The sequence below is a fragment of the Scyliorhinus torazame genome, chromosome 13, assembly GCF_047496885.1.
Source record: "Scyliorhinus torazame isolate Kashiwa2021f chromosome 13, sScyTor2.1, whole genome shotgun sequence".
Classification (NCBI taxonomy): Eukaryota; Metazoa; Chordata; class Chondrichthyes; order Carcharhiniformes; family Scyliorhinidae; genus Scyliorhinus; species Scyliorhinus torazame.
In genome coordinates, this window is record NC_092719.1 from 122,153,339 (window position 1) to 122,177,991 (window position 24,653).

Below are 24,653 nucleotides of genomic sequence, written 5' to 3' on the forward strand. Positions count from 1 at the left end.
GTGAAAGTATTGGCTAAGCTGTTGGTGGGGAGGATGGAGGATTGTGTCCCGTGGGTGGTTGCAGAAGATCAAACAGCCTTCGTGAAGGGCAGGCAGCTCGCCAGTATTATAAGACGGCTGTTGAATGTGGTGATGAATCCGTCGAGAGCTCTGGTACCAGAGGGGGTGGTGTCCATGGAGGCAGAGAAAGCATTTGATTGGGTGGAGCGGCAGTACTTGTTCGAAGTTTTGGGCCGAGATTTGTGGCATGGGTGCGGTCGCTGTATGTGGCGCCAAGTGCAAGGTTGAGGACAAATGATATGACCTCACGAAACATTGACTTAAACAGGGGTACGAGGCAGGGGTTCCCACTGTCGCCGCTGCTGTTTGCGCTGGCCATAGAGCCATTGGCGATGGCTCAGGGGGTCGGCAGAGTGGCAGGGGGTAATGGGGGGACAGAGGGAGCATCGGGTGTTGCTCTATGCCGATGACCTCTTGCTGTGTGTTTCGGATCCGTTGGGAGAGTATGGGAAGGATTATGGACCTGTTGGGGAGATTTGGAGTGTTCTCGGGATACAAGCTGAATGTAGGGAAAAGCGAGGTATTCCCGGTGAATGAGCTGGCACAGCGGGCTAATTTAGGGGAGATGCCATTTACGGTAGTGAGGGATAGGTTTAGGTACTTGGGGATTCAGGTAGCGAGGGAATGGACGGGGCTCCATAAGTGGAACTTAACAAAGCTGGTGGTGGAGGCCAGGGAGGATCTTAAGAGGTGGGATACACTGCACTTAAAGTTGGCGGGGAGGGTCCAAGTGGTGAAAATGAATATTCTGCCGAGGTTCTTGTTTATCTTTCAGGCTCTCCCGATCTTTATACCAAAGGCCTTTTTTCGGAAAGAGGACACAAGCATCTCTGACTTTCGATAGGCGGGGAAGGTGCCGAGGGTGGGGCGGACCCTGCTACAGAGGCAGAGGCAGCAGGGGGGAGTTGGCGTTGCCAAACTTGCTTCATTATTATTGGGCAGCGAATGTGGACCAGGTGCGGCGGTGGTGGGAAGGAGAAGAGGTAGAGTGGGTTAGGATGGAAGCGGAATCTTGTAAGGGGTCTAGTTTGAGGGCTATGGTGACGGCAGCATTGCCAATGGCTCCAAGTAGGTATTCAGGGAGCCCAGTGGTGCAGTCCACGGTGAAGATATGGAATCAGCTGAGGAGGCATTTTAGGGTGGAAGGGATGTCGGTGCTAACGCCGCTGTGCGAAAATCATGGGTTTGGGCCGGGGGGGGATGGATAGTGTATACAGGAGGTGGAGGGAAGAGGGGCTGGTCAAGGTGAGGGATTTGTATTTGGAGGAAGGGTTCACCAGTCTGGAGGAGCAAAGGGAGAGGGTAGAGCTGCCGAGGAGCAGTGAGTTCAGGTATCTGCAGGTTAGGGACTTTGCACGAAAGGTCTGGAAGGGGTTCCCTAGATTACCGGGATACACCCTGCTGGAGCGACTGCTGCTTTGGATGTGGAAGGGGGGGGAAGAATTGGGGATACATATAAGTGGCTGGGGGAGCAGGGAGGCGAGCTGGTGGTGAAGATCAAGGAAAAATGGGAAGCGGAGTTGGGAATGGAGATCAATTGGGGAGTATGGAGTGAGGCACTGCGAAGGGTAAACGGGGCCCCCTCTTGTGCAAGGATGAGACTGATACAGTTTAAGGTGGTGCACAGGGTGCATATGACTCGGGCGAGAATGAGTGTGTTCTTTCAGGGGGTAGCAGATGAGTGTGAGAGGTGTGGGCGGGGCCAGCGAATCATGCGCACATGTTTTGGGGTTGTGAAAAATTGGGAAGATTCTGGGCGGGAATGTTCGCGGTCTTAGCCAGGATAGTGGAGGAGGGAGTGGACCCGGACTCTTTGGTGGCGATATATGGAGTTTCAGAGAAGCCCGAGCTCATGGAGAGGAGGAAGGCCGATGTCTTGGCCTTCACCTCTCTGATTGCACGGCGACAAATTTTGCTGGAGTGGCGGTCGGCATCGCCACCAGGGGTAGCAGCATGGTTGGGTGACCTGTATGACTTCCTGCAGTTAGAGAAAATAAAATATGAGTTAAGGAGCTCAGCAGGGGAGTTTGAGAAAAGTTGGGGATGTTTGTGACCGTGTTTGAGGAGCTGTTCGTCGCAGGGGGGTGGGTGATGGGGAGGGGGGGGTGAAAATAGGAGAAAAATCTGTACAAACTGTATAGTTGATTGTTGGGAAGAATGTTTCCCTGGATGTACATTTGCTGTAACCTTTGATTTAGCTTTGAATAAAATGCATTTTAAAAAAAAGAGAAAGTGGTGTCAGTCTTTTTGGGGGGTTTACTAATGCTTTGATGCACATGTTTTTGCACTGGTATGTGCAACATGTGTTCCCAAAAAACCTTTTGATATAAATTACCAAGTTCCACATAAAATGACACACGAGAAGGAGCTTGCTTGGAAATCAGTGACCTAAGCAACGTTGAAAAGAGTTTAAAAGCCACAGAAAAGTTGTCGAGAAGTATAAAGGTAACTTAGTTAAAACGCAACGCAAATCCTGCCCACCACAGCCCCCATCAGACCGCCATATCAGAACCCCCTTCCCATTAGACCCATACCGGACCCTCACACCAGAGACCCCCACATCAGACACCTTGGCAAGTGAAAAAGCAGTGATTTTTTCAATTTCTGCCTCAACTGCTCTTGAACTTCCGGGCAGAAGTGACTGATTGGGGTGGGGGACGACTTCATTGATATTAGGTGTCTCTGATATGGGGGGTCGGTGCACCCTAATGCGTTTGTGCTTATGGATGCGCCCAAGCAAATCCCGTGGTAGTGTGTGTGTGTGTTTGGTGGCGGGGTTGGAGAGGGGGGGGGGGGTGTCTACTTGCCCATGGTTGGGAGGGGTGGGGCAAGATTTGCGATGTGGGCGGGGTAGCCACTGGTATCAGACTGCCATTTTGAACGGGATTCGTAAGAGAATTCCAGGAGCTCCTTGCCATGAACAAATTAGCATGGCAAAGGAGAGTGAATCGCTCCTGGCTGCACTTCTAACACCTGCGTCTAGCACCTGGAGTAATTCTACTCTGGTGGGAGAACTTAGTCTCCCAAAAGGAGAATCCTGCTCAACAACTTTTCCTTGTTCCCAAGTCACATTGCAGAGGCTTAAGCACAAAACATTGGCTGACATTCCAGTGCAGTACTGAGGGAATACTGAACTGCCAGAGGTGCCATCTTTCAGTTGAGATGAAGGAGAAAAGGTAAACAGAGCAATGAAACTGAACTTTCCAGTCTCAGGGAATCGGGAACAAGTGCAGGTTGGGCAAAACCAAACCTTGTTGAAAGATATAAAAGGACACAGATCAGTCCAAGAAGCAGTAGCAGTTCTTGAATCCAGTTATGCAGTACAAGGTGAAGATGACCGATGGCAACAGTCCAGATACAGAAGCTGAGAATAAGCTGCAGCTGTTTTCTGTTACATGGGCTTGGTGGGTCTACCCCAGTGGTGGGAAACCTGCAGCACAGGGGCCACATACAGTCCATCTGGGTTCTGCATACAGTCTACGAGACACATTGTTGACTGTTGTCCATGGCAAGGTTGTCACATTCCGCTGATTTCCATCTGCATAGTTTTTTCCTACTAGTATGACTGAAGTAGAGCACATGTAAAACAAGGGCAAGTGAAGTGAGTTGCGTGCTAATTGTACACAACTTGACCGTGAGAGCCATACACGCCCTCTGCGCCCAAAGTGTAAATACTTCTTTTGTTTTTAACATTTGAAATTGATGATAGTTCAATCAATGTACAAATGATTTAAGAACATTCTACAAGTCAAAATATTCAGTGTGTAATTTTTAAAAATATTTTATTCAGGCATTTTCATATAAACAAACAAAAGTATAACAACCAAACAACATTTTAACCCCCTCCCCCCCCCCTCCTCCCCTAATACCACCCCACTCCTCATCTCCCGCCTTCCCATTTTAAGCCCCCCCCCCAACCCCTCAAACCTCCTGAAAGAAATCAATAAATGGCTTTCACCCTCAGGTGAACCTATCCACCAACCCCCTCAAGATGAACTCAACCTTCTCCAGCCTCAGGAATTCCGCCAGGTTACTCACCCACACCCCCGCTTTCGGCGGCTCAGAGTCCCGCCACCCGAGCAACATCCATCTGCGGGTTATCAAGGAGGCAAAGGCCAGGACATCAGCCTCTCTCGCCCCCTGGACTCCTGGGTCTTCCAACACCCCGAATATCGGCACCTCTGGACTCATGACCAACCCCATCCCCAGAACCTCAGACGTTACGTCCGCGAACCCCTGTCAGAACCCCTTCAGTCTTGGACATGCCAGAGCATGTGGACGTGATTTGCGGCCCACCCTGCACAGCGCCAACACCTATCCTCTAGCCCCGCAAAGAACCTACTCATTCTTGCTACTGACATATGTGCTCCTGTCATATGTGCCCTAGGTGTCACTTGAAACTGGATCAGACTTAGCCTCATGTGCATTAAATATATTTAATAATATTCATAAGGTCATGGTTAGTGACACATGCCCGATTTCAATCTTGCAGCTGACTTAGATGAAAGAGGGCCACTATAGCGGCCCGCTCACTAGCCTAGGTTGCGCGTCACTGATCTACCCCATTCAGACCAAGTTGAGCAGGTTCTGCAGACGTGTGCCATTTGTGGTGAGGACCATGTCCGTGGAACTCACATTGATAAAATGCTGCTGTTGGCTGGGGATCAGACTAGCTCCTAGAAGGGCGGCACAGCGGCACAGTGACTAGCACTGCTGCCTCATGGCGCCGAGGACCCGGGTTCAATCCTGGTTCCAGGTCACTGTCCGTGTGGAGTTTGCACATTCTCCCATGTCTACGGGGGGTCTGCGTGAGTCTCTCCCCCATAACCCGAAGATGTGCAGTGTCGGTAGATTGGCCACGCCAAGTTGCCCCTTAATTGAAAAAAAAAATTGGGCACTCTAAATTTATTTTCAAAAAAGACTAGCTCCGAGAAGCACACGTGAGGATGACAGAGGTTGAAGGTCTTTGTGACTCACTGTGATCACTAAAGTCTGAGTGGACTGCTGACCCAATTCGTAGAACTATCATAGTTGTACCTGCCATTTAAGATGCAATTTATAGTTTATATTCAACAATAATTTGCCTGTTAATTCATGTTTATCTCATGTTAAGCCTGGATGTTAGAGTACTGGATACATACCATATAGGAGCATATAGCATGGGAATTTGAATCTAGATGTGAATTCGAAGCTGGGTGGGGAGAAAGTGCTTTTTATCCCTGGTAAGTGACTGGTAAGTAGTGTTTCTGTTTTTCTGTTTCTTTGCATTGGTATATTTATTTATTTTTTTCTTCGTTGTTTATTTATTTATTTAATTTGGGAAGGGGGGGGGGGCACACTGCAGGTGAAAGGTACTGAGGGAGAGAGAAAATGGGTGACCAAAAGACAGAGCAAGAGTACGAAGGCAGTGCAGGTGTCCTCTGCGGTCATCTCCCTGCAAAACAGATATACCGCTTTGGATACTGTTGAGGGAGATGGCTCACCAGGGGAAGGCAGCAGCAGCCAGGTTCATGGCACCGTGGCTGGCTCTGCTGCCGAGCAGGGCAGGAAGAAGAATGGCAGGGCTATAGTGATAGGGGACTCATTTGTAAGGGGAATAGACAGGCGGTTCTGCAGACACAATCGAGACTCCAGGATGGTATGTTGCCTCCCTGGTGCAAGGGTCAGGGATGTCTCGGAGCGGCTGCAGGACATTCTGTGGGGGGGGGGGGGGGGGGGGGGGTGAACAGCCAGCTGTCGTGGTGCACATAGGCACCAACGACATAGGTAAAAAACGGGACGAGGTCCTACAAGCTGAATTTAGGGAGTTAGGAGTTAAACTAAAAAGTAGGACCTCAAAGGTAGTAATCTCAGGATTGCTACCAGTGCCACGAGCTAGTCAGAGTAGGAATGTCAGGATAGAGAGGAGGAATGCGTGGCTCGAGAGATGGTGCAAGAGGGAGGGATTCAAATTCCTGGGACATTGGAACCGGTTCTGGGGGAGGTGGGACCAGTACAGACCGGACGGTCTGCACCTGGGCAGGACTGGAACCCATGTTCTGGGGGGGGGGGGGGTTTGCTAGAGCTGTTGGGGAGAGTTTAAACTAATGTGGCAGGTGGATGGAAACCGATGCAGGAAGTTGGAAGGTAGTAAAACAGGGACAGAAACAAAAGGCAGTAAGGGGGAAAGTGTAAGGCAGAGAAGCCATAGTCAAAAATCAAAAAGGGCGTCAGTACAAGGTACAGTGACTGCGGGGAGCTCAGTGAATAGGACCAGGAATACTAAAAGGAATAAAACGGGAAGTGAAAACATTAATGGTAAGTAACGCGGCAGGTTGATACATGAAGATATGGGTTAAACGACAAGGAAAATTAGGAGAAAGGTTAAGAGGAAATATAACTTAGGAGAGGTTACTGATCGAGGTATTAAGATTCAGAACAGAGGTAAAAAAGCCAACATAAGTGTACTTTACCTGAATGCTCGTAGTATTCGGAATAAGGTAAATGAGTTGATGGCGCAAATCATCGTGAATGACAATGATTTAGTGGCCATTACTGAAACATGGTTAAAGGATGGTCACGACTGGGAGTTAAATATCCATGGGTATCAAACTATTCGGAAGGACAGAGTGGATGGGAAGGGAGGTGGTGTAGCTCTGTTATTTAAGAATGACATCCAGGCAACAGTAAGGGATGACATCGGTGCTATGGAGGATAAGGTTGAATCCATTTGGGTGGAAATCAGGAATAGTTAGGCGAAAATGTCACTGATAGGAGTAGTCTATAGGCCACCAAATAGTAACATTATGGTGGAGCAGGTGGAGCCATGTAAAATGGCTGACTATCGATTAGAATGACCAAACCCCGATTTAAAATGGCGAACGGAAGAGGCTGATGGGAAAATCAGTCAACAGGACTCAAACAGACAGCTGCAGGTAAAACAGTGTATTCGCCTCTGGAGAAGCCAGACCAAACCGATACTTGCAGCCATCAACATCACAACACCCCAGCAATCTGCATACTAAGCAGGCATCCCCGGGAACAATTGCTACAAATTAGCAACACAAAGCCAACCCAGACCTTTCGGCGCCGGCAGGAGCTGACACAAAGCAAGGTAAACGACCACCCCTCGATCAAGGAATCGCTCCAGTATTGGAGAATATTGAACCAAGTGACTGGGACCAAGTCCAATCACTTGGAACCAGGTACAAGGTCCACCCCGAGAGGCAGGAAGCCCCTGGGGACTATAAAAATAGGGGCCAAGTTCAACTCGACCCTTCTTCTCCGCTCCGCACCCTTCGAGACCCTTGCTGAAAGAAAACGTAAGTTTTACTCCAACGATCGCGACCAGATAAGACACTCCTGACTATCGACCTGTACCAGCTTTTGAATCCCGCGGGCTCAGAACTCATTTGAAAGGCCATTCGTTTCCCTGACCTGGTGCGCCATTTCCAAAGTTAAGTACTGGCCTGTTAGTGGTAGGTAGTAGTTTAGAAGTAGAATTATTGTTTAAGTATTAATTGCTGTATATAATAAATGAGCGTTGATTTAACTCTTACTAAGCGGTGTGTTGGATTATTAATCATTATTCGGACTTGAACCACATGGCGGTATCAGAAAGATACCTGGCAACTCAAGAGCAAAGGTGACAGAATTAGAGCAAATAAACCAAGGCTAAAACGAGTAACACAGGCAATAAACAAAGAAATAACTGATGCATGTAGAAATGGTACAGCAGTTATCATGTGGGATTTTAATCTACATGTCGATTGGTTTAACCAGGTCGGTCAAGGCAGCCTTGAGGAGGAGTTTATAGAATGTATCCGCGATAGTTTCCTAGAACAGTATGTAATGGAACCTACAAGGGAACAAGCGGTCCTAGATCTGGTCCTGTGTAATTAGACAGGATTGATTCAGGATCTCATAGTTAGGGATCCTCTCGGAAGGAGCGATCACAATATGGTGGAATTTAAAATACAGATGGAGGGTGAGAAGGTAAAATCAAGCACTAGTGTTTTGTGCTTAAACAAAGGAGATTACAATGGGATGAGAGAAGAACTAGTTAAGGTAGACTGGGAGCAAAGACTTTGTGGTGAAACAGTTGAGGAACAGTGGAGAACCTTCCAAGCCATTTTTCACAGTGCTCAGCAAAGGTTTATACCAACAAAAAGGAAGGACGGTTGAAAGAGGGAAAATCGACCGTGGATATCTAAGGAAACAAGGGAGAGTATCAAATTGAAGGAAAAAACATACAAAGTAGCAAAGATCAGTGGGAGACTAGAGGACTGGGAAATCTTTAGGGGGCAACAGAAAGCTACTAAAAAAGCTATAAAGAAGAGGAAGATAGATTATGAGAGTAAACTTGCTCAGAATATAAAAAGAGATAGTAAAAGTTTCTACAAATCCATAAAACAAAAAAGAGTGGCTAAGGTAAATATTGGTCCTTTAGAGGATGAGAAGGGAGATTTAATAATGGGAGATGAGGAAATGGCTGAGGAACTGAACAGGTTTTTTGGGTCGGTCTTCACAGTGGAAGACACAAATAACATGCTAGTGACTGATGGAAATGAGGCTATGACAGGTGAGGACCTTGAGAGGATTGTTATCACCAAGGAGGTAGTGATGGGCAGGCTAATGGGGCTAAAGGTAGACAAGTCTCCTGGACCTGATGGAATGCATCCCAGAGTGCTAAAAGAGATGGTGAGGGAAATTGCAAATGCACTAGTGATAATTTACCAAAATTCACTAGACTCTGGGGTGGTCCCGGCGGATTGGAAATTAGCAAACGTGGCACCATTGTTTAAAAAAGGTGGTAGGCAGAAAGCGGGTAATTATAGGCCAGTTAGCTTAACTTCGGTAGTAGGGAAGATGCTGGAATCTATCATCAAGGAAGAAATAGCGAGGCATCTGGATGGAAATTGTCCCATTGGGCAGACACAGCATGGGTTCATAAAGGGCAGGTCGTGCCTAACTAATTTAGTGGAATTTTTTGAGGACATTAACAGTGCGGTAGATAACGGGGAGCCAATGGATGTAGTATATCTGGATTTCCAGAAAGCCTTTGACAAGGTGCCACACAAAAGGTTGCTGCATAAGATAAAGATGCATGGCTTCAAGGGGAAAGTAGTAGCATGGATAGAGGATTGGTTAATTAATAGAAAGCAAAGAGTGGGGATTAATGGGTGTTTCTCTGGTTGGCAATCAGTAGCTAGTGGTGTCCCTCAGGGATCAGTGTTGGGCCCACAACTGTTCACAATTTACATAGATGATTTGGAGTTGGGGACCAAGGGCAATGTGTCCAAGTTTGCAGACGACACTAAGATAAGTGGTAAAGCAAAAAGTGCAGAGGATACTGGAAGTCTGCAGAGGGATTTGGATAGGCTAAGTGAATGGGCTAGGGTCTGGCAGATGGAATACAATGTTGACAAATGTGAGGTTATCCATTTTGGTAGGTATAACAGCAAAAGGGATTATTATTTAAATGATAAAATATTAAAACATGCTGCTGTGCAGAGAGACCTGGGTGTGCTAGTGCATGAGTCGCAAAAAGTTGGTTTACACGTGCAACAGGTGATTAAGAAGGCAAATGGAATTTTGTCCTTCATTGCTAGAGAGATGGAGTTTAAGACTAGGGCGGCTATGCTGCAATTGTATCAGGTGTTAGTGAGGCCACACCTGGAGTATTGTGTTCAGCTTTGATCTCCTTACTTGAGAAAGGACGTACTGGCACTGGAGGGTGTGCAGAGGAGATTCACTAGGTTAATCCCAGAGCTGAAGGGGTTGGATTACGAGGAGAGGTTGAGTAGACTGGGACTGTACTCGTTGGAATTTAGAAGGATGAAGGGGGATCTTATAGAAACATATCAGATTATGAAGGGAATAGATAGGGTAGATGTGGGCAGGTTGTTTCCACTGGCGGGTGAAAGCAGAACTAGGGTGCATAGCCTCAAAATAAGGGGAAGTAGATATAGGACTGAGTTTAGGAGGAACTTCTTCACCCAAAGGGTTGTGAATCTGTGGAATTCCTTGCCCAGTGAAGCAGTAGAGGCTCCTTCATTAAATGTTTTTAAGATAAAGATAGATAGTTTTTTGAAGAATAAAGGTATTAAGGGTTATGGTGTTCGGGCCGGAAAGTGGAGCTGAGTCCACAAAAGATCAGCCATGATCTCATTGAATGGTGGAGCAGGCTCGAGGGGCCAGATGGCCTACTCCTGCTCCTCGTTTTTATATTCTTATAGTATTTGCTTTGTTGACTCTGGCACAGTATAAATGTAACGGTAGAATTTTATGGCTTCATTCTCTTACTGCAGTTTTGTATTTCTTCTATTTAAAAGTTAATTGGCCCCTCCTGAGATCGTAATCAACAATCCATCAGCTTCATGTTCTTCAAACGGAGTTTAAAATTACTCCATGGTGGTGAATGAACCAACCTCTGAATTATTAGTCTAGGTCTTTGGATTCCTGATCTAGACACAGAATGACTGGTCTAGGCATGGAATCACTGCATGACTGTGTCCCTATTGGGTGAGTGGCCTTTATAATTGGGATACATTACTGAGAGATAAAGTCACTGTTAATTCATCAGATAAAAGTGGCCTTGTATGTAACTTAACTTGCAAGTTTGGGTACATCAGGAACATACAAAAATGGTTTTACTAGCAGCGTTTGGCTTGAATGTTTACATAGAAAATGATGACGTAAATGTTAAAACAAAAATTGTATCTTTCCCCCAGCCTTATTATCGTGTCTTTTTATGTTTCAGTCTCCAGTTCCGATGAAGGATACAAAAATGAAAGCATCATTAACCTTTAGAAACTGACTAACCACTTGCATACTTCCAAACAATGACAGTGTAACAAATCTAGCATAGCAAGCCTGTCAATGCTTTCAAGCTTACTGCTAAAAGATAGCTGGGAAATGAAGCTTATCAAATATTGCCCTTTTGTATTTTGCACCTGAGTTTAAAGTTAGATCATAGCCCTGGGAGGAAAACTTCCTCTATCTAAAGTATGAGAGTCCCGTGTAAAATTAATTTGAATAAACTCAAGAGAGTTCACAAAAAACATGACTGTCCAAAATCTGGCATTATTTGCAATCCAATTCAGATCAGGAGGTAGGCTAGTCTGAGAGATGGAGAACATCTCACAGGTACAGTGGGCTGTCTTTCCGATATTGCAGCAGACAAGATTTACTCCACAGATAACATAAATTGGATGTGCTTAATGCTGATGAATGCATGAAATAGAAAGAAATTCAATTCCCATGGTTAATATTCCTCACTTTAATTAACACGTAAAAAGCAAGTTTCCCCCAAAGGCGTTTATAAAAGGTATAGCAATATTATGAATTGCACCACATTGTGCGCGCCTGTTTGTTGTAACTCAGCCCTTCATACTCCCAAGACCATATTATCCATTAGCTATTAATTAAAAAGGAAGATTTTCTCTTTTGGTGGGTCATCGGATTGAAACTTGCAATGTGGCACAAGATGACTGTCTAAGCAATTCATGGTCATTGCACTGTACCTTCGGAGACTTTCTTTCTTATCTTCTCGTGTTAAGCAGCTGTCGAGATGCTTGTTAATGTTATTTTCAGGAATAGCAACCGCACAGACTGGACAATTCACTGCACGGCAAAAAAAGAGAAAAAAAGATTATACAGCACAGAGTAGATGATTATTTTGTCCTCACAAAGCTTGTGGTTTTAATATAGTGCGGTTATAGTACATTTTAATCATACTATAATGTTGGTACTTGCAGCAGATAAGGATTTTGGTTCGATATTTGAGATGGGGAGAGGTGAGCGGGGGTGGTAAACCTTCTTGGACTAGTGTTGAGTTGCAATCTTTCCAGTAGAGGGGTTCTGATAGGACAATCATCTTATTGTACAATCATCCAAGAAATGGTCCCAAGCTGTTCAGTGCCGCTTCATCCGCACACAAATGCTCAACATCAATAATTTCCAGTTGTTTACATCTTCTAGGTCTTGCCCAGTTGTGCACGGGGCAGGGGAGATTTCAGCATACCAAGGGTATACATCTTCTCATCACAAGCAGCAAAAATTGCTAGGATGTACATTTTATGGACCAAACAGGGGCCCCTGACAATTTGAATTACTCTGTTAAAATCTCAAGAATGCTCCCAAAATCATTTCTGATCTTCACACTATGTTCACCTGTCAGCCTTGGTTCAGTTGTAAAACTCATGCCTCCAAGTCTCACTCCAAAGTTCTGAATACAAACTCTAGGTTAATATTTTAATATAGTATTGAGAGTGCATTACACTGTCAGGGGTGCCATAAGTGTACATAAAAGGTGCTAATGCACTGCTCAAAGAACAGCAAGAGAGTTCTCCCAGTATCCTAGGCAATATTTTTCTCTGAACCAACACTGTTAAACCTACACAGCTTCCTGTGCCAAAATAGTTCATCGCATTTTCTACACTGCAACAGCAATTACATTCAAAAATAATTCCTTCCTGATTTGTCCTTTGAGGCAAAGATGACCATCTTCATCATCTGGTAGGGTCCCATTAGGCACGTAGCTGACTGTGATGGCAGATCTAAGCCCAGAAAGTTCTACTGCAAATAGGACAGGATACTACAGGCAATTGAGGTTTGGATGAGTTCCTGGCTCAAGGACTTCCTCTCCTTGTATTTTCTCGCTGACATGCGCTTAATTCCAAAGCAGACCACGCCTTTTTATTTACTTGGTTGCATCAGGTACAGCGCTCTTTGCGACCGTCTCCCAGGATTCAAAGTCAATATTAAAACTTTGCGAAGCCTTGGAATGTGGTTGTAGCACTTCCTTTGATCATCAGGAAAGAGCACCGCAGACTCAAGCTCTCCAGAGAAGATTTGCTTTGGTAATGGGTAGTGAGGCATTCTAGCTACATGACTAGTCATATCTTAGCCATGACTATCTCAATATGGAGGGAGTGGACTCAGGTAGGGTGTTCTTTCGGACATTCGGTGCAGACTCAGTGGGCCAAATTGCCTCCTCCTGCACTGCAGGAATTCCATGGAACACACCACTCAAAAATATTTAAATTTCAATACAAAATTGCTTTTTTTTCTTAATGATTATCACTTAACTCTTCTTTGCTGAAGATGGTTACTCATTCCAGATATGGTTCAAAAGGTGCTGGCTCCCAGTGGTCCCAAGCGCCTCGCACAATTCAATGGCAACACACATTCCGAAAATGAGCCTGGATGCTGAATGTTATGAAGCTATTGTGTTAAAAGGCTAATCCACCATGACTGGGCTACATTTTAACTAATATCTCCCTATCCATACACCCAGAGACAGCAAGCTGGAGTAGAAGCCTTAGGAAATGTTTCCTTCCCATGCTTGAGAATACTGGAGGTTAGCTTTAGTGCCTCCATTGCCCAGCTGAGGGTGGCTGACTCAGTGCAGACTGGGGATTGCACCTCGGACATCCCTTGCTTGTACAGTTCACTTCTGCACCACATGGTTCAATTATCCACTAGACCACCGAGAAAATCTACAACTCAACGATGGCTTATGAATCACAGTCCATTCTGCGTGTGCCAATTAATGGAAAGAGTTACCCAATTAGCCCTATTCCTCTACTCATTCTTCATGGCCTTTATAATTTTCCTCTTTCCGGTATATAGTCAATTCCCTTTTTTAAAAGTTACTACTAAATCTAATTCCACCACCCTTTCGGGCAGTGTATTCCAGCCATAATAACTAACTGTGTAAATGCATTTTCATTCTCCCCCCAGTTAATTCGCTAATTACCTGGAATCTGTTTCCGCTAGTTACCAGCTCAACTGCCAATGGAAATAGCTTTTCCTTATTTCCTTTTTAACATTCTTTCAAGGGATGGGGTGTTGCTGGCAAGGCCAGCATTTGTTGTCTATCCCAAATTGCTCTTGAACTGAGTGTCTTGCGAGGCCATTTCAGAGGGCAGGCAGCCACATTGCTGTAGGTCTGGAGTCACATGTAGGCCAGACCAGGTGAGGACGGCAGATTTCCTTCCCCAAAAGAAGAATGAATGAACCAGATGGGTTTTTAACAGCAATTGATGATAATTCTCATGGTCACCACTACGAAGACTAAATTTATAATTTAAGATTTATTAATTGAATTTCAATTTCACCAGCTGCCATGGTTGGATTTGAATTCATGTCCCCAGAGCATTAGCCTGGGCCTTAGATTACAAGTCTAGTGATATTACCATAACAATTTAAATCTCCCCCAAAGTTCTCTGCTCCAAGGAAAACTAGCTTCTCTAGTCTTTCCACAAAACTGAAACTTCAAATCCACTACTTGAAGTAATTGTCGAAACAGGGCGCTAAATTATATTTACAAGTAATTGGGTAATGATAACTGCAGACCTACGCTGTTTTAAATAATTACAATTCTCATCAAATATTTTTAAAAATCAACACACAACCTTTAACTATTTCCTTTAACCCAGAAGTTGACGGTTGTTCTGGGACATCAGTATTCCCCTGCGTTCGGTGTGCCAAGCAATTAGGTGCAGCAGTAATCGATTTTGAGCAAGTGCTATTCTGTTCCTCTTGGCATTGTTTCTCTGTAGACATTCCCCCTGATGATCTCATGGGTGTGGAGGAAGGGCTCCGAGATAGAAAACTATCTATAAATTTCATCCCTTGCTTCATTGCAGCATTAGCTTTCGAACCTTTCAAATGATTCTTGTCGGATACATCTGTTCGTGTTGCCAGTGGAGAGGTTGGCGGAGACTGCAAATCGCACTTCACCAGAAGATCTCTGAGGAAATAAAAATAAAAACTAAATTGATTTGACTGGGAAAGCAGAGTAGTGCAGTTGGTTACTCACTGGCCTTCCTTATCTCAGGCCTCGAGTTTAATTCATCCCAGTTGAACAAGGTTAACAACACCAAAAAAGTGAGGAATGAAATGCACCATTTTGCTTAATCAATGCTCATCTTTCCAGCAAATTACTCGTCCAGTTAGATGTTGTGGTATCTGGTTATGTTACTCTGCAGGATATATTATTCCAAACATTTATCACAATGAGCAATGAAATCTTCCTTATATCTGCTGTACATTAACTTTTTTGCAATTTTCTATTGGTCCTGCTGAATCAGGAATCATTTTAGAGCTGTATGATTTTGTATGACATAATGTGGCGTCTTACCTCACAAAAAATGGGGAAAGCAGTGTCAATTAGACGCCTGAACCGATGAAGAAATTCTTCAATAGACTTTATTCGCAGCTGTCATTTTGAAGATCTCTCCTCAGGAGAATAGCCATGGATGAATCTTTTAAACCCATATATTAGAATAGACCCAGCATGAACAAATAAAGTTCAAATATGGAAAAATGCGCAACTTTAAAAGTTTACACATTCAACATCTGTATGTAATTTCTACAATAGGGAATGGTGCCATGATATTAAAATAAAGGACACAGTAAATAATTCTGAAGATCAAAGGAGTCCACAAGGGAAAGGGTACCGGGGCTGGTTTAGCACAGGGCTAAATAGCTGGCTTTTAAAGCAGAGCAACGCAGGCCAGCAGCACGGTTCAATTCCCGTACCAGCCTCCCCGAACAGGCCCCGGAATGTGGCGACAAGGGGCTTTTCACAGTAACTTCATTTGAAGCCGACTTTTGGCAATAAGCGATTTTCATTTCATAGTATCAAATGGAATTCACTGCCTGTAAAATGGGAGCTAATGCATTTCACTGCGAAAAAGATGAAAAGGCGAAAAGCTGGTTAACGTGGAAGGGCAGAGTTTTGTGATTCAGCATCACAAGACAGCAAAAGCATAATGGATAAAAAAAACTTTTGGAATACCAGGTTTGTGGAAAGAAATATAAATATAAAATATAACGTCAAAATGCAATGATGTATTTATTTCAAACCTCAGTACACCCATAGTTTGAACACTGCGTGCAGTTTTGGACTCCTTGAAAGATGTTGAGGCAAAAGAGAGGTTATAGGATGCTGCCAGGTATGAAGAAATACAATTACAAAGAAATACTTGAAAAACTGGAGCTCGTTTCATTAGAACAGAAGAGATTAAAGGGCAAGGGCTTAACCACTTCCTTACCTTGCAGGTCAGCTGTTCGGGAGAGAGAGGGAGCCAGGACCTTGGAAACAGCGCGGGAGTTTGAAAAAGCGCGGGAGCTGCGAGGCAGAGGGGACAGTTTAAAAGGGCGCGCTGTGGGTGAGGTAAGTACTGCTTAACCACTTCCTTACCTTGCAGGTCAGCTGTTCGGGAGAGAGAGGGAGCCAGGACCTTGGAAACAGCGCGGGAGTTTCAAAAAGCGCGGGAGCTGCGAGGCAGAGGGGACAGTTTAAAAGGGCGCGCCGTGGGTGAGGTAAGTACTGCTTAACCACTTCCTTACCTTGCAGGTCAGCTGTTCGGGAGAGAGAGGGAGCCAGGACCTTGGAAACAGCGCGGGAGTTTCAAAAAGCGCGGGAGCTGCGAGGCAGAGGGGACAGTTTAAAAGGGCGCGCCGTGGGTGAGGTAAGTACTGCTTAACCACTTCCTTACCTTGCAGGTCAGCTGTTCGGGAGAGAGAGGGAGCCAGGACCTTGGAAACAGCGCGGGAGTTTCAAAAAGCGCGGGAGCTGCGAGGCAGAGGGGACAGTTTAAATGGGCGCGCTGTGGGTGAGGTAAGTACTGCTTAACCACTTCCTTACCTTGCAGGTCAGCTGTTCGGGAGAGAGAGGGAGCCAGGACCTTGGAAACAGCGCGGGAGTTTCAAAAAGCGCGGGAGCTGCGAGGCAGAGGGGACAGTTTAAAAGGGCGCGCCGTGGGTGAGGTAAGTACTGCTTAACCACTTCCTTACCTTGCAGGTCAGCTGTTCGGGAGAGAGAGGGAGCCAGGACCTTGGAAACAGCGCGGGAGTTTGAAAAAGCGCGGGAGCTGCGAGGCAGAGGGGACAGTTTAAAAGGGCGCGCCGTGGGTGAGGTAAGTACTGCTTAACCACTTCCTTACCTTGCAGGTCAGCTGTTCGGGAGAGAGAGGGAGCCAGGACCTTGGAAACAGCGCGGGAGTTTCAAAAAGCGCGGGAGCTGCGAGGCAGAGGGGACAGTTTAAATGGGCGCGCCGTGGGTGAGGTAAGTACTGCTTAACCACTTCCTTACCTTGCAGGTCAGCTGTTCGGGAGAGAGAGGGAGCCAGGACCTTGGAAACAGCGCGGGAGTTTGAAAAAGCGCGGGAGCTGCGAGGCAGAGGGGACAGTTTAAAAGGGCGCGCCGTGGGTGAGGTAAGTACTGCTTAACCACTTCCTTACCTTGCAGGTCAGCTGTTCGGGAGAGAGAGGGAGCCAGGACCTTGGAAACAGCGCGGGAGTTTCAAAAAGCGCGGGAGCTGCGAGGCAGAGGGGACAGTTTAAAAGGGCGCGCCGTGGGTGAGGTAAGTACTGCTTAACCACTTCCTTACCTTGCAGGTCAGCTGTTCGGGAGAGAGAGGGAGCCAGGACCTTGGAAACAGCGCGGGAGTTTCAAAAAGCGCGGGAGCTGCGAGGCAGAGGGGACAGTTTAAAAGGGCGCGCCGTGGGTGAGGTAAGTACTGCTTAACCACTTCCTTACCTTGCAGGTCAGCTGTTCGGGAGAGAGAGGGAGCCAGGACCTTGGAAACAGCGCGGGAGTTTGAAAAAGCGCGGGAGCTGCGAGGCAGAGGGGACAGTTTAAAAGGACGCGCCGTGGGTGAGGTAAGTACTGCTTAACCACCTCCTTACCTTGCAGGTCAGCTGTTCGGGAGAGAGAGGGAGCCAGGACCTTGGAAACAGCGCGGGAGTTTGAAAAAGCGCGGGAGCTGCGAGGCAGAGGGGACAGTTTAAAAGGGCGCGCCGTGGGTGAGGTAAGTACTGCTTAACCACTTCCTTACCTTGCAGGTCAGCTGTTCGGGAGAGAGAGGGAGCCAGGACCTTGGAAACAGCGCGGGAGTTTCAAAAAGCGCGGGAGCTGCGAGGCAGAGGGGACAGTTTAAAAGGGCGCGCCGTGGGTGAGGTAAGTACTGCTTAACCACTTCCTTACCTTGCAGGTCAGCTGTTCGGGAGAGAGAGGGAGCCAGGACCTTGGAAACAGCGCGGGAGTTTCAAAAAGCGCGGGAGCTGCGAGGCAGAGGGGACAGTTTAAAAGGGCGCGCCGTGGGTGAGGTAAGTACTGCTTAACCACTTCCTTACCTTGCAGGTCAGCTGTTCGGGAGAGAGAGGGAGCCAGGACCTTGGAAACAGCGCGGGAGTTTGAAAAAGCGCGGGAGCTGCGAGGCAGAGGGGACAGTTTAAAAGGACGCGCCGTGGGTGAGGTAAGTACTGCTTAACCACCTCCTTACCTTGCAGGTCAGCTGTTCGGGAGAGAGAGGGAGCCAGGACCTTGGAAACAGCGCGGGAGTTTGAAAAAGCGCGGGAGCTGCGAGGCAGAGGGGACAGTTTAAAAGGGCGCGCCGTGGGTGAGGTAAGTACTGCTTAACCACTTCCTTACCTTGCAGGTCAGCTGTTCGGGAGAGAGAGGGAGCCAGGACCTTGGAAACAGCGCGGGAGTTTGAAAAAGCGGGGGAGCTGCGAGGCAGAGGGGACAGTTTAAAAGGGCGCGCCGTGGGTGAGGTAAGTACTGCTTAACCATTTCCTTACCTTGCAGGTCAGCTGTTCGGGAGAGAGAGGGAGCCAGGACCTTGGAAACAGCGCGGGAGTTTCAAAAAGCGCGGGAGCTGCGAGGCAGAGGGGACAGTTTAAAAGGGCGCGCCGTGGGTGAGGTAAGTACTGCTTAACCACTTCCTTACCTTGCAGGTCATCTGTTCGGGAGAGAGAGGGAGCCAGGACCTTGGAAACAGCGCGGGAGTTTGAAAAAGCGCGGGAGCTGCGAGGCAGAGGGGACAGTTTAAAAGGGCGCGCCGTGGGTGAGGTAAGTACTGCTTAACCACTTCCTTACCTTGCAGGTCAGCTGTTCGGGAGAGAGAGGGAGCCAGGACCTTGGAAACAGCGCGGGAGTTTGAAAAAGCGCGGGAGCTGCGAGGCAGAGGGGACAGTTTAAAAGGGCGCGCCGTGGGTGAGGTAAGTACTGCTTAACCACTTCCTTACCTTGCAGGTCAGCTGTTCGGGAGAGAGAGGGAGCCAGGACCTTGGAAACAGCGCGGGAGTTTGAAAAAGCGCGGGAGCTGCGAGGCAGAGGGGACAGTTTAAAAGGGCGCGCCGTGGGTGAGGTAAGTACTGCTTAACCACTTCCTTACCTTGCAGGTCAGCTGTTCGGGAGAGAGAGGGAGCCAGGACCTTGGAAACAGCGCGGGAGTTTGAAAAAGCGCGGGAGCTGCGAGGCAGAGGGGACAGTTTAAAAGGGCGCGCCGTGGGTGAGGTAAGTACTGCTTAACCACTTCCTTACCTTGCAGGTCAGCTGTTCGGGAGAGAGAGGGAGCCAGGACCTTGGAAACAGCGCGGGAGTTTGAAAAAGCGCGGGAGCTGCGAGGCAGAGGGGACAGTTTAAAAGGGCGCGCCGTGGGTGAGGTAAGTACTGCTTAACCACTTCCTTACCTTGCAGGTCAGCTGTTCGGGAGAGAGAGGGAGCCAGGACCTTGGAAACAGCGCGGGAGTTTGAAAAAGCGCGGGAGCTGCGAGGCAGAGGGGACAGTTTAAAAGGGCGCGCCGTGGGTGAGGTAAGTACTGCTTAACCACTTCCTTACCTTGCAGGTCAGCTGTTCGGGAGAGAGAGGGAGCCAGGACCTTGGAAACAGAAACAGCGCGGGAGTTTGAAAAAGCGCGGGAGCTGCGAGGCAGAGGGGACAGTTTAAAAGGGCGCGCCGTGGGTGAGGTAAGTACTGCTTAACCACTTCCTTACCTTGCAGGTCAGCTGTTCGGGAGAGAGAGGGAGCCAGGACCTTGGAAACAGCGCGGGAGTTTGAAAAAGCGCGGGAGCTGCGAGGCAGAGGGGACAGTTTAAAAGGGCGCGCCGTGGGTGAGGTAAGTACTGCTTAACCACTTCCTTACCTTGCAGGTCAGCTGTTCGGGAGAGAGAGGGAGCCAGGACCTTGGAAACAGCGCGGGAGTTTGAAAAAGCGCGGGAGCTGCGAGGCAGAGGGGACAGTTTAAAAGGGCGCGCCGTGGGTGAGGTAAGTACTGCTTAACCACTTCCTTACCTTGCAGGTCAGCTGTTCGGGAGAGAGAGGGAGCCAGGACCTTGGAAACAGCGCGGGAGTTTGAAAAAGCGCGGGAGCTGCGAGGCAGAGGGGACAGTTTAAAAGGGCGCGCCGTGGGTGAGGTAAGTACTGCTTAACCACTTCCTTACCTTGCAGGTCAGCTGTTCGGGAGAGAGAGGGAGCCAGGACCTTGGAAACAGAAACAGCGCGGGAGTTTGAAAAAGCGCGGGAGCTGCGAGGCAGAGGGGACAGTTTAAAAGGGCGCGCCGTGGGTGAGGTAAGTACTGCTTAACCACTTCCTTACCTTGCAGGTCAGCTGTTCGGGAGAGAGAGGGAGCCAGGACCTTGGAAACAGCGCGGGAGTTTCAAAAAGCGCGGGAGCTGCGAGGCAGAGGGGACAGTTTAAAAGGGCGCGCCGTGGGTGAGGTAAGTACTGATTAACCACTTCCTTACCTTGCAGGTCAGCTGTTCGGGAGAGAGATCAGTTTTGGGAGCAGGCCTATTGGCTGACTGTAAATCAGGAAGGATACAAAGGGTGTGGCTGAAGTGCCTATAGAAGCAGAGTGCTGAAGGCAAACAGAGTGTATCTGAGTTCGGGTAAGAGGGGAGTGACAAAAAAAAAAAAAAAAAAAAAAAAAATCAAATTAATTAACTAGTTAAGGGAATTTGGTGCTCACCTGAAGGAGGTGCAGAGAAGCAGACCTGTGAGGGAGTCTCTGCAGCAATTGCATCACAGCCAGCAGGTAAGTGATTGGCTTGGAACTGGTAAGTGATTTCTCTCTCTTTGACTTTCTCTTAGCTGTGTAGTGTAGTTCAAATTTAACTTCAGGTTTAAGTCATGGCAGGAGAGCTCAGACCCGTGTCATGCTCCTCTTGTGAGATGTGGCAAGTCAGGGACCCTTCTGGTGTCCCTGACTCCTTCATCTGCAAGAAGTGTGTCCAACTGCAGCTCCTGTTAGACCGCTTGACGGCTCTGGAGCTGCGGATGGACTCACTTTGGAGCATCCGCGATGCTGAGGAAGTTGTGGATAGCACATTCAGTGAGTTGGTCACACCGCAGATTAAAATTACTGAGGCAGATAGGGAAAGGGTGACCAACAGACAGAGGAAGAGTAGGAAGGCAGTGCCGGGGTCCCCTGCGGTCATCTCCCTCCAAAACAGATTTACCGTTTTGGAAACTGTTGGGGGAGATGGCTCACCAGGGGAAGGTGGCAGCAGCCAGGTTCATGGCACCGTGGCTGGCTCTGCTGCACAGAAGGGCGGGAAAAAGAGTGGCAGAGCTATAGTGATAGGGGATTCAATTGTAAGGGGAATAGACAGGCGTTTCTGCGGACGCAAACGAGAATCCAGGTTGGTATGTTGCCTCCCTGGTGCAAGGGTCAAGGATGTCTCGGAGCGGCTGCAGGGCATTCTGGAGGGGGAGGGTGAACAGCCAGCTGTCGTGGTGCATATAGGCACCAACGACATAGGTAAAAAACGGGATGAGGTCCTACAAGCTGAATTTAGGGAGTTAGGAGTTAAACTAAAAAGTAGGACCTCAAAGGTAGTAATCTCAGGATTGCTACCAGTGCCACGTGATAGTCAGAGTAGGAATGACAGGATAGCTAGGATGAATACGTGGCTTGAGAGATGGTGCAAGAGGGAGGGTTTCAAATTCCTGGGACATTGGGACCGATTCTGGGGGAGGTGGGACCTGTACAAATCGGACGGTCTGCATCTGGGTGGGACCGGAACCAATGTTCTCGGGGGGGTGTTTGCTAGTACAGTTGGGGAGGGTTTAAACTAATGTGGCAGGGGGATGGGAACCGATGTAGGAAGTCAGTGGGGACAGAAACAAAAGGCAGGAAGGGAGAGTGTGTAAAGCATGACCAGAGAAAGCAGGGCAGAGAGCAAGGAAGGTCGACATTAAACTGCATTTATTTCAATGCAAGGGGCCTGACGGGCAAAGCGGATGAACTCAGGGCATGGACGGGCACATGGGACTGGGATATTATAGCTATGACTGAAACATGGCTAAGGGAGGGGCAGGACTGGCAGCTCAATGTTCCGGGGTACAGATGCTATAGAAAGGATAGAACAGGAGGTAAGAGAGGAGGGGGAGTGGCGTTTTTGATTAGGGAGAACATCACAGCAGTACTTAGAGGGGATATATCCGAGGGTTCGCCCACTGAGTCTATATGGGTGGAACTGAAAAATAAGAAGGGAGAGATCACCTTGGTAGGACTGTACTACAGGCCCCCAAATAGTCAGCGGGAAATTGAGGAGCAAATATGTAAGGAGATTACAGATAGCTGCAAGAATAATAGGGTGGTAGTAGTAGGGGACTTTAACTTTCCCAACATTGACTGGGACAGCCATAGCATTAGGGGCTTGGATGGAGGGAAATTTGTTGAGTGTATTCAGGAGGAATTTCTCATTCAGTATGTGGATGGACCGACTAGAGAGGGGGCAAAACTTGACCTCGTCTTGGGAAATAAGGAAGGGCAAGTGACAGAAGTGCTAGTGAGGGATCACTTTGGGACAAGTGACCATAATTCCATTAGTTTTAAGATAGCTATGGAGAATGATAGGTCTGGCCCAAGAGTTAAAATTCTTAATTGGGGCAAGGCCAATTTTGATGGTATCAGGCAGGAACTTGCAGAGGTAGATTGGGGGAGACTATTGGCAGACAAAGGGACGGCTGGTAAATGGGAGGCTTTTAAAAATGTGTTAACCAGGGTGCAGGGTAAGCACATTCCCTTTAGAGTGAAGGGCAAGGCTGGTAGAAGTAGGGAACCCTGGATGACTCGAGATATTGAGACTCTGGTCAAAAAGAAGGAGGCATATGACGTACATAAGCAACTGGGATCAAGTGGATCCCTTGAAGAGTATAGAGATTGTCGAAATAGAGTTAAGAGGGAAATCAGGAGGGCAAAAAGGGGACATGAAATTGCTTTGGCAAATAATGCAAGGGAGAATCCAAAGAGATTCTACAGATACATAAAGGGGAAAAGAGTAACTAGGGACAGAGTAGGGCCTCTTAAGGATCAACAAGGGCATCTATGTGCAGAGCCACAAGAGTTGGGTGAGATCCTGAATGAATATTTCTCATCGGTATTCACGGTGGAGAAAGGCATGGATGTTAGGAAACTAAGGGAAATAAATAGTGATGTCTTGAGAAGTGTGCATATTACAGACGAGGAGTGCTGGAAGTCTTAAAGCGCATCAAGGTAGATAAATCCCGGGACCTGATGAAATGTATCCCAGGATGTTGTGGGAGGCTAGGGAGGAAATTGCGGGTCCCCTAACCGAGATATTTGAATCATCGGCAGCCACAGGTGAGGTGCCTGAAGATTGGAGAGTGGCGAATGTTGTGCCCTTGTTTAAGAAGGGCAGCAGGGAAAAGCCTGGGAACTACAGACCGGTGAGCCTAACGTCTGTAGTAGGTAAGTTGCTAGAAGGTATTCTGAGAGACAGGATCTACAAGCATTTAGAGAGGCAAGGACTGATTCGGGGCAGTCAGCATGGCTTTGTGCGTGGAAAATCATGTCTCACAAATTTGATTGAGTTTTTTGAGGGAGTGACCAAGAAGGTAGATGAGGGCAGTGCAGTAGACGTTGTCTACATGGACTTTAGCAAAGCCTTTGACAAGGTACCGCATGGTAGGTTGTTGCAGAAGGTTAAAGCTCACGGGATCCAGGGTGAGGTTGCCAATTGGATTCAAAATTGGCTGGACGACAGAAGGCAGAGGGTGGTTGTAGAGGGTTGTTTTTCAAACTGGAGGCCTGTGACCAGTGGTGTGCCTCAGGGATCGGTGCTGGGTCCACTGTTATTTGTGATTTATATTAATGATTTGGATGAGAATTTAGGAGGCATGGTTAGTAAGTTTGCAGATGACACCAAGATTGGTGGCACAGTGGATAGTGAAGGTTATCTAGGATTGCAACGGGATCTTGATCAATTAGGCCAGTGGGCCGACGAATGGCAGATGGAGTTTAATTTAGATAAATGTGAGGTGATGCATTTTGGCAGATCGAATCAGGCCAGGACCTACTCAGTTAATGGTATGGCGTTGGGGAGAGTTATAGAACAAAGACATCTAGGAGTACAGGTTCATAGCTCCTTGAAGGTGGAGTCGCAGGTGGACAGGGTGGTGAAGAAGGCATTCGGCATGCTTGGTTTCATTGGTCAGAACATTGAATATAGGAGTTGGGACGTCTTGTTGAAGTTGTACAAGACATTGGTACGGCCACACTTGGAATACTGTGTGCAGTTCTGGTCACCCTATTATAGAAAGGATATTGTTAAACTGGAAAGAGTGCAGAAAAGATTTACTAGGATGTTGCCGGGACTTGATGGTTCGAGTTATAAGGAGAGGCTGGATAGACTGGGACTTTTTTCCCTGGAGCGTAGGAGGCTTAGGGGTGATCTTATAGAGGTCTATAAAATAATGAGGGGCATAGATAAGGTAGATAGTCAACATCTTTTCCCAAAGGTAGGGGAGTCTAAAACTAGAGGGCATAGGTTTAAGGTGAGAGGGGA

General features: G+C 47.5%; 1 protein-coding gene across 3 annotated transcripts in view; it reads right to left on the reverse strand.

The window, feature by feature from the left end:
• Positions 1-24,653, reverse strand: part of rad18 (RAD18 E3 ubiquitin protein ligase) — a 448,932-nt gene that overhangs the window by 301,361 nt on the left and 122,918 nt on the right. For 2 of the 3 annotated variants that reach the window (XM_072472124.1, XM_072472123.1), the window contains exons 5-6: positions 14,460-14,797; positions 11,565-11,664 (exon numbers count right to left, since the gene is read on the reverse strand). In XM_072472124.1, the coding sequence (XP_072328225.1) occupies positions 11,565-11,664; positions 14,460-14,797 (438 nt within the window). The remainder of the gene's footprint in view (positions 1-11,564; positions 11,665-14,459; positions 14,798-24,653) is intronic. The other variant, XM_072472125.1, reaches the window with a different exon arrangement.